At 38.3% G+C, this 16,480-nt stretch overlaps 1 protein-coding gene across 2 annotated transcripts in view; it reads right to left on the bottom strand.

Moving 5' to 3' along the window:
* The window catches only part of macrod1 (mono-ADP ribosylhydrolase 1), a 210,398-nt gene that overhangs the window by 7,155 nt on the left and 186,763 nt on the right, over positions 1 to 16,480 (bottom strand). For both annotated transcript variants that reach the window (XM_087798463.1, XM_087798464.1), the window contains exons 6-8: positions 12,461 to 12,582; positions 10,578 to 10,608; positions 4,993 to 5,066 (exon numbers count right to left, since the gene is read on the bottom strand). In XM_087798463.1, the coding sequence (XP_087654589.1) occupies positions 4,993 to 5,066; positions 10,578 to 10,608; positions 12,461 to 12,582 (227 nt within the window). The remainder of the gene's footprint in view (positions 1 to 4,992; positions 5,067 to 10,577; positions 10,609 to 12,460; positions 12,583 to 16,480) is intronic.

The following is a 16,480-nucleotide window of genomic DNA, read 5'->3' as shown; positions in this document are numbered from 1 at the left end:
CTGTTAATGAAGACACGGAGAGGAATATCTCTGTCTTAGACTCTGAATGTGTGAATGAAACATGGGTTTTTATTTTTTAAAGCATTCTTTTGGTTTCCAGTCTAAACTTGTGTACTAGGGCTGTGTAATCTGGCGATACGTGTGTGACGATACGATATATTGTGATACTATAGGAACAACGATATTTCTTTCTGGCTTTAACAACAAAGAAATAAGCAAATAGTTTCTCTAATTAAATGTGAAAGTATTTGTAGGAAAGCGCTTCTCAAAATATAAACAAAAATGTAAACTTACATGAACAATAAACAACCTGGAGCAATATATGTAATATACAGTATTTGTCAGTGTTTAATTTAACTTGAAACTTTGTTTGAAAGCCACTTTGAAATAAATTGTACTTTTATTCAAAGTTGTTTTTTTTTTATTATTTAATTTGTAAAAAATGTAAGCAACAAGATTTAAAAGTAAGTTAGTGAAGTGTTTAACGTTGTTATGACTGAAAGAAAACTGACCAGAAACTGTTTCCTTCAACTGAGAAAAACCTCTAAATTTAGGAAAATTATGTCATAACACGATCTGGAGCTTATAATCCATGCGTTTGTGTCTCTCATTTAGACTATTTTAACAGTTTATTTTCATGTCTTAACAAGAAGGATCTGTCTCGCCTGCATTTAATACAAAACTCCGCAGCCATAATTCTATCCCGCTCTAGTAGAAGAACTCACATTTCTCCAATCCTTAAAACTCTTCAACTCAGCAACCAGACTTAGGGGTCTTTTAGGTGTTCTTTTTTTTCACATCCTCAATCTAAATTACTGACTACTTTTATGTGTTTTCACCCCTCTTTTATAGCCTGGACCAGGCTTGGGTTTGAGAGGCTTGGGGGCCAATTGCGGTCATTTGAAAGCCCCTTGATGGCCCCTTCAAGATGTCTACTAAAGAAATGAAAAGCTTATTCTCATTTTGTATAATTGTACTTACATTTTTATTTTATTTTATTTAAATACAATTTTATACTTTCCAAATCAAACTGTATATGTTCTGTATTTATTTATTAATTTCATAACTTATTTAAAAATGTCTTTTTGGAAGAAAGGAAAAACTCCCAAAATGTAAATCCACATTTTTTTATTTTAATTTTATTCGGTTAATTTGTTCAACTATTGAATTTTGGATTTAAAAACAAAAATAATAATTAAGGAAATGATGATAATGGTCAATTATTTTAAGCTGAATTTAGAAAATAGGTTTTAGGGAGTTAATGTCAGCCATGAACCAATAATTATACTCTTTATGACTATGTCTCTTTTTTTTTAATCATTTTTCCAGGAAAATTCTGTCTCTTTTTCTACTAAAAAAATTCAAATTTGATCCATTACATTTTTTCGTTTGGATCGATTAAACTAAAGGAAAATAAACTTGATTATAAATAACCTTCCAGGGACAATAAACAGAGCAGAATCCTTAACAATGAGAATTTTAACCACATTTTCTTTTTTTTTTCATTTTTCAGTGACTAAACCGTCTTTTGGCCGCGACACAAAAGATGACGCACAAACGAGCGTCCGTCCGCACACAACACTAACACACATAACAGCCATTCGTTCTTTCCTCCGCGGCGACGTTGATGAGACACTAACGTTCATCATGTCCGGCGAGTTCCACCATCTGTGCCTCGACACATGGGGACGAAGCCGCTCGTGCTTCCCAGCGACGCTCACGTGTCGTGGGGACGAGGAAGCAGCACAGATGGGAGTCGACGCTCGTCGGTTTCTTTTTTTTCTCCTCGTTGTGAGAGACGATCAATAGCACGAGAGGCCAGCGAGACTCACAAGTTCACCAGGTGTGGAGTCCAGAGAGGCTGGTTCTCTTTTCAACAAATAAATAAATAAATAAGAGAAGATCAGACCAGACCGGATCGCAGAGCGACTGCGGTGACAGAACACGTGTGATGTTGTCGGTCTTTTCACCGCGGCTAAAGGGTTAGCATCGACATTAGCAAATTAAAATCTCATGTAGCAACACAATTCGGAACTTTCTGTCGGGACCAGGCTTGGCTTTGAGAGGCTCGGGGGCCAATTGCGGCCATTTGAAAGCCCCTTGACGGCCCCTTCAAGATGTCTACTAAAGAAATTAAAAGCAAACTCTCTCTTATTGTATAATTTAAATACAATTTTATATTTTCCACATAGAACCACATATATGTTTTTTATTTATTTATTTATTTCATAAATTATTTAAAAGTTTCATTTTGGAAAAAAAGGAAAAACTCCCAAAATGTAAATCTATAAATATTTTAATTTTATTCAGTTACTCTGTTCATCCATTGAATTTTGGATATTTTTAAAATAATATAGCACAAAATATGCAGAAAATAATTAACAAAAAATAAAAAAGTTGAATATTTACGGTAAAATAGTCCGTGTGGGCGGAGCCTCATCGAATGAGGAAGTGTCGACGTTTTAGTACTATTAATTTTTTCGGATCAACTGACCACTAGTTTTTGCAAAATCGACAACTTGCTCTTTAACTCCCTTTTGTACATTAAAGCCACAATACGTGATATTAAAAATGCTATTTCTGGCGACCCCCAGCGTCAGAAAAGTGAACTGCAATGCCATAAAACTCAGACAATCCAAATACCACAAGTGCATTTGTTTACAACTTTCTGTCGGGACCAGGCTTGGCTTTGAGAGGCTCGGGGGCCAATTGCGGCCATTTGAAAGCCCCTTGACGGCCCCTTCAAGATGTCTACTAAAGAAATTAAAAGCAAACTCTCTCTTATTGTATAATTTAAATACAATTTTATATTTTCCACATAGAACCACATATACGTTTTTTATTTATTTATTTATTTCATAAATTATTTAAAAGTTTCATTTTGGAAAAAAAGAAAAAACTCCCAAAATGTAAATCCACATTTTTTTAATTTTAATTTTATTCAGTTAATCTGTTCATCCATTGAATTTTGGATATTTTTATATAATAATATAGCAAAAAATATGCAGAAAAGAATTAACAAAAAATAAAAAAGTTGAATATTTACAGTAAAATAGTCCGTGTGGGCGGAGCCTCATTGAATGAGGAAGTGTCGACTTTTAATACTATTGATGTTTTCGGATCAACTGACCACTAGTTTCTGCAAAATCGACAACTTGCTCTTTAACTTCCTTTTGTACATTAAAGCCACAATATGTGATATTAAAAATAGTATTTCTGGCGACCCCCAGCGTCAGAAAAGTGAACTGCAATGCCATAAAACTCAGACAATTCAAATACCACAAGTGCATCTGTTTACATATCAAGATAATTGTGTCAGAGACTTTCAGTTCTTCATAAGTAAACACTGTCTCTCTAGTGGTCACATGACACTCAACCAATCACAGGACAGGTCGTCTGGATAAACTAACGAAGTGAAGATGATTATCAAAATAATAGCTAGAGTTTTCTACTGAGTGAAAATTAAACATCAAATAATGTGTTAATGTAAGTGTGTGTTAAAAAGATGTGTGAATGTATTGTATCATCAGTGTCTGTTTGTTCAAAACTCTCTTTTTTATCAAAATATTGACATTAGAAAATGATCTTAAGCCCCGCCCACTGAAAATAGTTTATTTTTCTGAAGATTAAATCTTGTATCATAGCCACACCCACTCTGCTGTGATTGAACAAACATCAAGGTTTGTTACTACGTGTCATCGATCCCAGAAGTCTCCATCTACAAGGGACTCGTTGTACAAACAACTTAGGTGTGATCACAGCTGGCTGGATGAGGAGTGAAGCCATTATTATGTCATAATGGACTCCGCTCTCGTAACCTCTCGTTCGCCCAGATTACAGACATGGGAGTACTTTATAAAGTTGTAAATTCAAAACATGGTCATGAGGGACTTTTTTACGTTAGTTAAGCGTTATTCATGGCAGAAAATACGACCTAAAATATATAAATACCAACAATAATTGGCAAAATGTCACATAATGTCGCTTTAAATTGCTAACGTAGTTATAAAACAAAAAACGACATTGCAATTCCCATGATGCACTGCAACAAGCGGGACATTACTGTGTGGAAATTAAATCGATATTGTTTGAACTCCGTCCTGTGACTGAGAGGGCGGTTCGACTCTAAAGCGCCGCCGGGACGACGCCACGTCTCAGGATCTGATGAAGAATTTTCGCATCTTAATCCGTCTCGTCTTCACTTCCGACGTCAGCGCGAGGCTCGTCGCTCCCGAGAGCGTCGTCACGCCGCCTCCGAGCTCCAGGGATCAGCGAGTGAAACGCTCTTATCCGAAGGGGGGGGAAAAAAAACCCAAACCCCAACTAGCTCCAATTAAAGAGTGAAGAATATCCTCGCCTCGCACTCGCGATTCGTTTGAGCAAAGAGGCTCGACTTTATTTGTGCAAACACATGTAAATACGAGTCGCAGATTTGACTCTCCGGTCTCGTTCTCCTCGGCGCCTTCGATTCATAATGTTTAGTGTTGCCGCCGCGGCGATGCTGTTGCTACACACACACTCTGGAGACGACTAACAATAAAACAGTCAACACTCTCTCTGGGAGGTGATTCGGGGGCGAGGCTTCCAGGCGGCCATTTAACAAAAAAAAAAAAAAAAAAAGGAGGAGAAATGAAAGAAGATGTTAACGACAGACTGGAAAGTTTCCACTTTATTTCAATCCCCCTCCCTCCAGTCGTCTATTCCATCATTTAGTCTTTTCTCTCTCTTCCCCACGTTCCTCCGGAGAGGAGTGTGTGTTTGTGCTGGATGGGTTTTAGTCCCTCAAGGAGCCAATTAAAACGCAAACTTGGCCATGAGCGCGAGAGTGGGGATTGTGTATTTAAAAAGGTGTGTGTGCGTGACTGTGTGTTTGTGTGTTTTATCTACGTGCTCCTCTCGCTAGAAAACAAAAAAACAACAGCTGTGAGAGGAATAATACCTGGAGGAAATGGTCGGGAAAATTGCCAATCATTTCCCGCGTTCACACGGTACCTTGTCGTGGTGCCGATCCAGATACTCCCTCACGGTGGCGAGCGCCTCGTGCACGGCCTGCTCAGGCGGATATCCTGCAAAAAAAACACCACATCAAAAGTTTACACACGGTTCGGTGGATCCGCAGGTGGATCCGACGGCTTTCAGGAACCCCCCCTTCCTCCCTCCATCGGCCCACTGCACACTTTTCAAAAAAAAAAAACTCCTGAGAAAGCGAAGGCGGCGCACATAACAAACATGTGGAGGGAAATTATATAGTAATTACTACAAATAAGACAGAGTTCAGGAAATGACAAAAGCACGTGGGTGAAAAATTGCAGCTCCACCTCCGTTGTCGTCCAGACTTCAACTCTAAATACTCGCTATTTGACGGATGTCAAAACAAAGCCCACGACTAGAATGAAAACTATTTTTTCGCGGCTAAACAACAACACGATAAAATGGATTGTTTGGGTCTATTTTTTCCGGATGACTAATAACAGCCACCGGCGCTGGTCACTTGACGGGAATCTTAAAAAATGTCGGCGGTATCTCGGAAGATTCCGCAGCCTTTGTTGAATATTCATTCAGTTGTGGCTCAAGGCGACGTCTGCAGTCCGCTGGAGTTTTGCTCGCTTTCCTCGCTCGGCACTTGAGCAGGAAAACAGACAGAGCCAAACCTTGAACGCACATGTTTGTCCCTCGCTGCCCTCAATCATGGTGACACACTTTTGTAAATTATTATTCACTTGCTTCATTTTTGGACCCCGGGAACATTGGTCTTTCTGTCAAACTGTCATTTTAGTTTTGATTCTTAGTCTTCCAGGTGAGTTGAAAAAGTCACTCTGTACTGCTCTCTGGTGGTCACATGACACTCGCAGACTCTACGGACAAAGTGACGTCGTTACGATCATCGTAAGAGCGAGAGAGTTTAAGCGAGTATTAATTCAACCAATCGTCATCAAACAAAAAGTGTCCAAATGTTACGTTGTTATTATAATTTTAGTGATAACACAATGAAGCAATTCTGGTTTTAGACTCTAAAAATGTAATTTCAGCAACGCTTTAGCAATTGAATCCCAATTAAATAGTACAGTAGTGTAGAGGGAATCATTTTTGTTTCTTCGATACAGAATCTTACGTGATTGGTCTCTTATAGACTCAGAAGACGTTCTAATTTCACATGTTAACCACCCCTTTATGTTTATATAATCTGTACTTAAAGTCGATTTATTAAATGTTTTGAGAGATATCATCTAATATAATGGTTATTTAATGCACCTGCATTAGTGAAGGTCTCTTAAACTGACATTTTCTCCTTTGAAATTGTGGCCACATTTCTCTCCGGCCTTTTTCCAAAACAGATTCATTCAAGACAAATCTTCTAGCATGTAGGTAAGTAAGTAAGTAAGTAAGTAAGTAAGTAAGTAAAGGTTATTTGTAAAGATCTTTCTAGACCAGGGTCACAAAGCGCAATCAAAAACAATATACAGTTAAAAATGTATACTTTAAAAGGCCAAGACACATAAGACAAACACAGGAGTCGCAGAAAATAAGGGAAAAGCACAGATAAGAATGTCTTAAGATGTTTCTTGAAGGAGTCAGTAGATCATCAAACACAGAGATCGTTCCAAAGCTTAGGAGCAACAGTCTGGAAGGATTTCTCTCCTCTGGTCCTGAACCGTGTTCAGGAACCATCAGTAAATTCTGATCCACAGACCTCAGAGCCCGAGCTGGGGTGTAAGGCTGGATCAGATCACTGATGGACGGTCTGACCATGAATAGATCTGAAAGTAAGAACGAGAATTTTTAATTGATCCTGAAAGAAACTGGCAGACAGTGAAGAGTTTTAAGGATCGAGGAAATGTAAGTTCTTCTACTAGAGCAGGTCAGAATTCTCGCTGCAGAGTTTTGTATTAACTGCAGGCGAGACAGATCGTTCTTGTTTAGACACCAAAATAAACAATAGTCTTCACTCTCTTCCTTTGTGTTTCCCCTTTCAAGGACTCAAGAACACAGTGAATCCGTTACAAACAGAGGCTCTGATTTTTTATCTACGCCAGCACATTATCCACAACCTCAAGAGAGAGTGACATGTTTTCAAGCAACCAACAATGTCTAAAATAGACAATGAACATTGTGACAGAGAAGATAGTATTGATGTTAAAATGCTTACAATTGTACTAAGAGGAAGAAACATTTTAACTTTTTTTTAATATATAAAACTAGCTGTTCCAGAAACCAAAATTCAGTATTTCATCTTATGTCACTTAAATAATTATATATATTCTTGATTCATTTATTTAAATACTTTAAATCACTTAAATATAATGTGTGTGCTTCATTTGAGTTGGATTCAAATTCATTCTCTATGTTGTAAAACGAAACCTTCAAATTCCAAATACCTGCTCTGTCACGGCAAATAAAAACACTTGAATTGAAAATTACGCAAACAAAACAAATTAAATAATAATTTTAATTGAATTTTGTGTCTTGCGTTAAATATTCATAGCTATGCTCACATAACCAATATCTTGCACCTTTAAGTAACTCTGTTTTTAGGAGTCAACGCTGATAATATTCTCCAACGGCAAAACCTTTTTCTTCTTTTGTGCCTGGAAAATGACGAGTGTCGGGCCTTTAATGGATCGCAAGAGCTTCCTGTCGCTCCTTTTTTCCCGTTGTAAAAGTTCAGTTAAGAAAAGCCTCCACTGCTCCTGGATCAATCTCTCGCACCACTCGAGGGCGCGAACTGTGCGGAGACGTCGCTGCATTTGTTTCTGCCGAGATCCATGGCCATTGAGCGCGAGCTACAGATCATTGTCCTTAATGGTTCTCAGAAGAGCTGAAGGTCACTCAAGAAAGAAAACACCAGCTCGCGGTCGGAACAAAAACAACATTGAGAGAAAAGCCGGCGAACCTCGCACGACCCACTCCGAGGGGAAACATTCGTCAGACGTTTGACAATATTACACCTATTAATAGTTGAAACAGTTGGATCTGAAATGGTGAAGAACTCTGAAGGCTTCAGCTTTTCCAAAACAATGTCCTAGTAACAGCACCTCTATGCTAGGTTGCAAGGAAAATATCCCTACACTTAAATATCGTTATTTTTCCCAGATACTCAAAAGTAAAAGAAAAAAAAAATATATATTTCATGGTTTTGATTTGAAAACATTGTACTTAAAATGAAATTATTTGGATTTCTATCATCATTTATGCTTTCAAATAATGAAAATATTCACAGAGTGAACAATGAAATCACATGAGATCTCAGCAATGACTGAGGACGAGAGGATACAGTGACTCCTGCAGCTTTAAAAGCTGATGTTTGGACATGTTTTTTTTTAAAACAAATAAAAGCAGTTACGACTTTGTCAAGAGTCATGTGGTCTGTAAATTCTGCAACACCAGAGTCAAGTACTCGACAATAATACAAATATATCCTTGTTACTACAGTATCACAATATATCGTATTGTTGGTATTTGGCTTATTTACTCCCCGTCTGTATGCAATTTTTTTTTTTATGTGAGAATGACAATTTTTTAGGTCAAAGAAAGTCAATTTAAACATAAATATAAACCCAATGTTTGTGTCTTTATGTTCAGGTAAATTATGTTTAGTAATGAACAATAAGAATTGACAATTGGAAAGTTGGTAAAATTTTGAATGTGTTCCAGGTAACCATCTGGATCCAAAAAACTCGTTGAAGGATGCAGCCCTTGCACCAACAAATTGCCTTTGTAATTTAACTGTGTGTGTTGTGCGAGCAGGTTCCATAGATCTACTGCCACCTGCTGTCCCATTGAGCTCTTGCAGATCACCAACGATTGTAAAGAAGCTTAAAGGGTATTGAATAAGATCAAAGGTATAATTGCCTCTTGCAAGAAATTCTTCACATCGTCATGGCCTTTGTGATGGATGACACTCTTTTCTAACGTCTTCATCGTTTAATCTGAGGAAGTGTCCTTGAGCAGAAGAAACATCGCAAACAGCAGCAGTTCTCATTGTTTTCCGAATCTTACAGAAGATGCTCTTATAGTTGAAACATTCAATAGACAAATGTGCCAATCCAAATAAAAATTCTCATTTTCATCATGACCACGTTTTGAACTTTATAAAGTTCTCCCCCGTCTGAAATCTGGTCGAACGAGAGGTTACGAGAGCGGAGTCCATTATGACGTAATAATGTCTTCACTCCTCCTCCAGCCAGCTTTAATAACGCCCCGCTTTGTTTATACAACGAGTCCTTTGGAAGCTGAGACTTCAGGGATAGATGACGCACAGTGACAAAACTCCATGTTTGACCAATCACAGGAGAGTGGGTGTGATTATGGTAAACAAGATTTTATCTTCAGAAAAACAAAGTGTTTTCAGTGGGCGGGGCTAAAGATCATTTTGTAATGTCAATATTTCATTAAAAAAACAGTTTTTTACAAACACACACGTATATATAAACAAAAGTATAAGTGCTTTTCTACATACCAACTTGTAACACTCACACTTTTGGCTTTTTATAGTAGTTAAAAATATAATAGTTATTAATTTAAGAAGTTAAGTGAGCGTGTTGTTCTCGGTGTTGTCTTGATCTTTGAAGTATGTACTGTTTTGAGTATTGTTTTGATTGTTAAAGCGCTTTGTGACCCTGGTCTCGAAAAGCGCTATATAAATATATATTACTTACTTACTAAATTAAGGCACATTTGAAAATAATTCTATACGTGCTAGCTAAGCTAGTTGATAATAGTGCTAGTTACAGTAATTCTAAGGTAATTCACAACCCTGTAATACTTTGTATCTTTGTGTATTTAGAAGATAAGTATTTCAATTCTGTTTTCAATTTCAATTACATTAAACAAATGGGACGATTAAAAAGCACACACAGGAAGTTATTCCACGGATTAATACGTATAAAAGAATCAAGAAAACCTCAAAAAATACACAAATAAAAAATACAAAATACACAAAGACAAAATGTTCAAAATGTAGGACTGGATTGAAGGAGGGGGTATGGATACAGTAAATAACATAAAACTTCTCATATTAAATTAAGGACAATTTTACAGTAAGAAAACGTTGAAAGTTAAACCAATGCCATTCAAATAGAGAGCCTGCTGTTACTTGTGACGTTGTAAAGAAAAATATAAATTTTGAAGGGGTTTGTGAAAGTCATATTTCTTACAGATTGTGAATTGAGTTTTATCCTTGATGATGACAACAACAAAAAAAACAAAACTCCTGACGTCACACAATCCTAACAAGTGCTAGATCAATATAAACAATCCTCACACCGAACGCCACCCCTGGAGTGCTCAAGCACTCTCTCTCCCGCTCGTGTGGAGAAAGGATTACGTCAATCTGACACAATCTACGGCCTAATCTATATAAAGCCGATGGCTTTAATCCAAGACCTTAATCTGAGAATCACTTCTGGGCCGGAGGAGATAATGTGACATGTGCTGTGGATGTGTCAGCAAGTCGGGCTCAACAGATACTGGAAGTAAACATCAGTAACAATAAACAAATGTTTGTCTAAGACCTTCTTTTTTTTTTCGAAAAACAAAAAAACCCCAGAGATTAAACAGATTATTTATGGAAAGCTCACCATATATTCCAGTGGAGATGCATGGGAAAGCCTGAAAGGATAAAAGGAAGAGGCGTTAACACCGACTTTCACTCAATCTTAGAACAAGTTCACACAAACAGCCCCCAATCAACTTCCTGTCAGAATTAATCTCACTTCCTTTCTCACTCATTAACGGACGACTTGACCTTTGTCGCCCTGGACGCGATTTTTCCCCACCAATGGAAAATCTTGGGAAAAGTAAACATCTCTAGTCATTTTCCACAGATAATCTCCAGAGACCAATTGTGTCGACGAAAACTCCAATCATTTGTGAAATACCTTAAATTGGGATTAGGTTTTTTTTTTGTAGTACTAGAAAACATAAGCTCTCATTTCCAACTGCCATCTGTTGCGATGACCCTCGACCTCCGAAAAAAACTAACTAATTCTATTTTTTTTTCTCTTGAATTTGCATCAAAAGTTCACCCAAAATTCCCTCATGTTGACTAAGAGTTGGGATTATTTTCAGAGTAATCTCTTCTTTCTAGAATATGTTTATTCATACCAGTGTCGCAAATTCTGCCATTTTTCTTTGTCCACAGAGCCTGGACATGAGAAATTGTCCGAATTTTTTAAAAACAAGTCCATATTTAAAGTTTGTTAAAAAATGCTAACATGCTACACAGACAGTGTTTCCCATCTGTGTAGCATCATAGCATTTTAGCTTCTGCTTCAAAACAAACCTAAAATATAGACTTGTTTCCTGTTTCTTTTCAAACTATTTCTATTAGTGGGGTGTGAATACAAAGGGACATTACAGACGAGCAGTATGGAGGTATTTGGATGTTTTTCTTTGGTAGGCAAGGACAAATAAAAAGTGGGCACCTTTCACAAGAGTCATTTGAACATACATTTCTACCTATAACTCCAAAAAGAAACAGATTACTCTGAAAATAACCCCAAACCTTAATCGACAGTTGGGTGAGTCGAAAATTATTGACATTTGATTTTTGGGTGAATCATAACTTTAAAGGTAAACTAAAGTGAAACTCTTCTGACTCATTCATGTTTGAAATGTTAGAGTTTCTCTACCACGATGCACTCAAGTCCCTCATCATGACCATCTGAGATCCTGGCGAACGAGAGGTTACGAGAGCGGAGTCCATTATGACCTAATAATGGCTTCCCTCCTCCTCTAGCAAGCTGTAATCACGCCCGCTTTGTTTATACAACGAGTCCCTTGGAGGTGGAGACTTCCGGAATCGATGACATACGGTGACTAACCTCCATGTTTGACCAATCACAGCAGAGTGGGTGTGGTTACGGTAAACAAGAGTCCATCTCCAGATGAGTTCAGTGGGCGGGGCTTAAGATGATTTTCCAATGTAAATATTTCAATGAAAAGAGAGTTTTGTACAAACACACACTGATCATACAATAGAGTCCAACAACTATTTAAAACACACTTAAATCAACACATTAGTTATTATTCTTAGAGAAATAGTTACAAAAGGACTTTCATTCGTCTGAACCGTGGATGGATCTCAGATCTTTTCAATCGAGAAAAAGAAGAAGAAGAAATTCATGGACTGAGCAGAAGGAACCAGAGCATTATTTTCTTCCTGGAATCCTGCTGTCATTGTTTGTCTCTTGTGTTTGCTCTCTCAGTAACACCTTGTTCGCTTGTGAAGCCTCCTGTTTTTTCTTCTTTTAAACGAAATCTCATCACAACCCAGCACTCCCCCCACTCCGCTCTCCTCCATCTCTGGATCCAAACTGACCACATTTCCCGCCAGCCTCGTCTTCTTTAAAAAGAAAATCTTTTCATCTTCCCTGTGTTTCCGACACTTCTCTTCTTTGTCCACCAACTCAAAACATCATTATTTTTTTGTCCACACGATGGTCTGCACTCTGACGCTCACCACCGATCGTGCTGCGTTTTCCGTGGCCATTTGCAGGCTGGTCTTGTAGCAGGATCTCAGGGCGTTCCTCTGCTGCTCTCCCACGCCTCCCTGAGCGATCGGCCCCACGGTGTGGATCACGTCTGTGGAAACGAGGGATGACACTTTGGTTTTAATCCACAACCGCGAGCTGAGAAGAAGAGATTTGACCAGCGATGGTGCATAAACAATTCTCTTAAGATCATGGTCAATAGGCGTTGACAGTAAAACAACATATTTAGAAACGAACGGCTGTTAACACAGACATAAGTACTACAAATATGACTTTTATTGAACAGTGAACAAGGGGCAGGACAACAGATTTCACCTAAGTAAGGTAAGGTAAGGTAAGGTAAGGTAGAACTTTATTGAACCCTCAGGAGGTCTCCTTCGGGAAATTGTTTTTTTCCAATAGCCACAGCAAATACATCAATTTTTCATAAAAAATAAATCAAAATAAAATAAGAACAAGAACAAAGAGAAATAAAGAGAAAGGACAAGATGATATAATCTAAGTCTAAGTCTAAAGATAAAGAACATAGATCAAAGAAAAACAACAAAGACAAAGGATACAGAGACTAACATGGAACAGAACATCCAGATACTCTCACTCCACTCCTGCCCCCGAACTCAGAATTGTACAATTTAATAGCCCGAGGAATGAATAAGTCCTTGAGTCTATTTGTCTTGCACCTGGGTAGGAGCATTCGTGCACTCATTCGGCTTTTCTGCTCACTGATGACAGTGCTGAGAGGATGATGTCATCATCCATGATGGACAGTAGTTTGTTCAGTGATCTCCTCTCAGCAACTGTCACCAGTGAGTCCAGCTTCATTCCATCCAACCAACCAAATTGCAACCAAAGTAAGATGTATTAAACATTTTAAAATGTCTGTTTATTGGGACCCATCTATCAGACAGTGGTCCCAAAATCAACCTACCGTATTTTCCGCACTATTAGGCGCACCGGATTATATGGCGCATAGAATAAAAGTTACAGTCAAACGTTTGACTGGGGTTGCATTATGCAAATAATAAAAATAGATAAAGTTGTGCTAAATGGAATGTCAACCAAACAGTCAGATAAAGTCAAACTTTATTAAGCGTTCTGACAACTCCGTTCACTCCCGTGGTAACGATGTTCAAATGATGTTTAAAAGGCTTCAAGCAGCAGCAAGTGACACTGGTGTTGTGAGCAGACAAATGTTGAGCGAGCAGCAGTGAAGTTGAGCGCGTGTATGACGGCTAGAGAGTGCATGTATGACGTGTTGAGTGCGCAGCAGAGTGTGTTTTGAGAGTACAACAACCAAGAACGGTGGCAGTAATCTTACTACATGACGTGCATGAGTCATGATAGTGTTTGTAAACAAGTGACCCACCAAGTAATGTTCATATATAAGCTTGTTTCTTTCACTGTCCAACAAAGTTCTTCTTAGGCTCAATCTAAGTGCCATTAACTTCTCCGTGTCTGGATTGAACTAGATTTTTTCCCTTATTTGTCCACAATGGTCATAAATGCTGAAAAAGGAAGCGCTTTAGTAGGGACGAGTGTGAGTGTGAATGGTTGTGTGCACAGAAACAGAATAGCGTCCTGTCCAGGGTGTCCCACGCCTCTCTCCCTTAAAATCTGGGATTGACTCCCAAAAAAATATTATCCTGAATAAAGTAGATGTATGTATTAAAATACATATTGATAAAAATACATTTTTGAATAATTCACAATATATTCTACTGTAAAAAATACATATCGCAACTTCAAACCGACAGAAACAACATTATATCGTCCACATTGTTCTGTTATGGGTGGTGGAAGAACCTGGAGGTGCTGATCCTCTTCCATTTCAGTTGACATGTAAGCAGCGACACACAAATGTGTTCAGAACTATCTTGTCTCTCTTGATTTTTCGATGAAAAACAGCATCAAATTGGACGATGACGCACAACAACGATGGCACAACATGTGCAGGAATCACAGAAGGTTTGTTATCAAGGATCGACCGTCGCTCAACCACAGGTTTTCATTCCGGAGAAAAAAAGGATGATCAACGACGAGCCGGTTTTGCCCACATATGTACATCAGCCCTGAGAGCTCTCTCTTCTGGCGGTGAGTTGGCGGAACATATTTGAAAGTGCGTAACAAGATAAATCTTTGAAATGCAAACTGAATTATTGAAGTGGCAAAAAAGAGGAACAGACACGATCCCCCATCAAACACTGGGCTGTGATGAATCCCGCAGCCTGAACGCCTTTATTTTCTCTTTGTTGAGGACTGAAAAGTTTGCAGCTCCGCTCGCAAATTAAATCATCGCCAAACATCTTGAATTCAAATTAGTCATAGCTGATTTGAAAAAGAGCAAGTTTCCGTCGGCTCGGGGGGCCTGCTGTGATTAATTTAACTCCCCGTCAGGCCGGAGCAACAGGGAACCTGCAAAAATGAACTTCCAAGATGTGTTTTGAACTGAGAAGTTTGGAAAGTACTCGCCTCCGTGGATGCACTGGCTTTCACACTGTAAGTGCAGGAGCTATATTGGAACCGTCGAGGTGGTAATCATGCGAGCGGAGGGATAAAGGTTCAGTTGATGTCATATTACTGAACTGCAGACGCGAGTTCATCAGGTTCATCCGATGTTCGTCTCATGCAAACACAACCTGGCGACCTGTTGAGTCTGTGTCGGCCATAAAGGAAACTCGGCGGCTTGATAAGAGCCTCTTCATCACATATTTCCTGAAACCTCTTGAACAAGAGGTTCCAGGAAATCACTGTTTCACAGCTGCTCTAATGTTGTCTTCTGGGGAAATTATTGTGCTGTGAAGGTGGAAGGAGGAGTCGACATCTGAAGGCTTTAATAAGGATGATGATGATGATGATGACGATGATGATGACGAAGACGGCGACGATGATAATAATACCAATGATGGAAATGATGATGATGATGATGATGAGGACGAGGATGAAGATGATATTGAGGACGATGATGATGAAGATGATGATGACAGTAACAATAAAGATGAAGATGGCGACTACGAGGATGAACTTAACAATGAAAATGATGATGATGAAAATGATGATGATGAGGATGTTGAGGACAATGATGAGGACGATGATGATGAAGAAGATGATGATTACACTACCAATAAAGATAAGATGGCGACTACGAGGATGAACTTGAAAATGAAAATGATGATGAAGATGACAGTGATGATGAAGATGAGAGAAGGACAAGGATGATGATTGTGATGAGGACGATGATGAAGATGATGTTGAGGACGATGATGAAGACGATGATGATGAAGATGATGATGACAGTAACAATAAAGATGAAGATGGCGACTACGAGGTTGATCTTAACAATGAAAATGATGATGAAGATGAAGATGAAGATGAAGATGAAGATGAAGATGATGATGATGATGATGATTATGATGATGATGATGAGGACGATGATGAAGATGATGGTGATGATGTTGAGGACGATGATGAAGACGAGGATGAACTTGACAATGAAAATGATGATGATGAAAATAATATTGATGATGGTGACAGTGAAGATGAAGATGATGATGAAGATGATGACTATTATGATGATGACCATTATGGAGATGATGATGAAGATGATGATGACAGTAACAATAAAGATGAAGATGGCGACTACAAGGATGAACTTGACAATGAAAATGATAACGATGATGAAAATGATATTGATGATGAAAATGATGATGATGACAGTGATGATGAAGATGAGAGAATGACCAGGATGATGATTGAGATGATGATGAAGATGATGATGATGATGATGATGATGATTATGATGATGATGATGAGGACGATGATGAAGATGATGGTGATGATGTTGAGGACGATGATGAAGACGAGGATGAACTTGACAATGAAAATGATGATGATGAAAATAATATTGATGATGGTGACAGTGAAGATGAAGATGATGATGAAGATGATGACTATTATGATGATGACCATTATGGAGATGATGATGAAGATGA

This window comes from Callionymus lyra, chromosome 9 (genome assembly GCF_982586985.1).
Source record: "Callionymus lyra chromosome 9, fCalLyr1.hap1.1, whole genome shotgun sequence".
In the NCBI taxonomy this organism is placed as follows: domain Eukaryota; kingdom Metazoa; phylum Chordata; class Actinopteri; order Syngnathiformes; family Callionymidae; genus Callionymus; species Callionymus lyra.
Note: the sequence above shows the minus strand (reverse complement) of the source record. Positions and strands in the feature narration are given on the sequence as shown.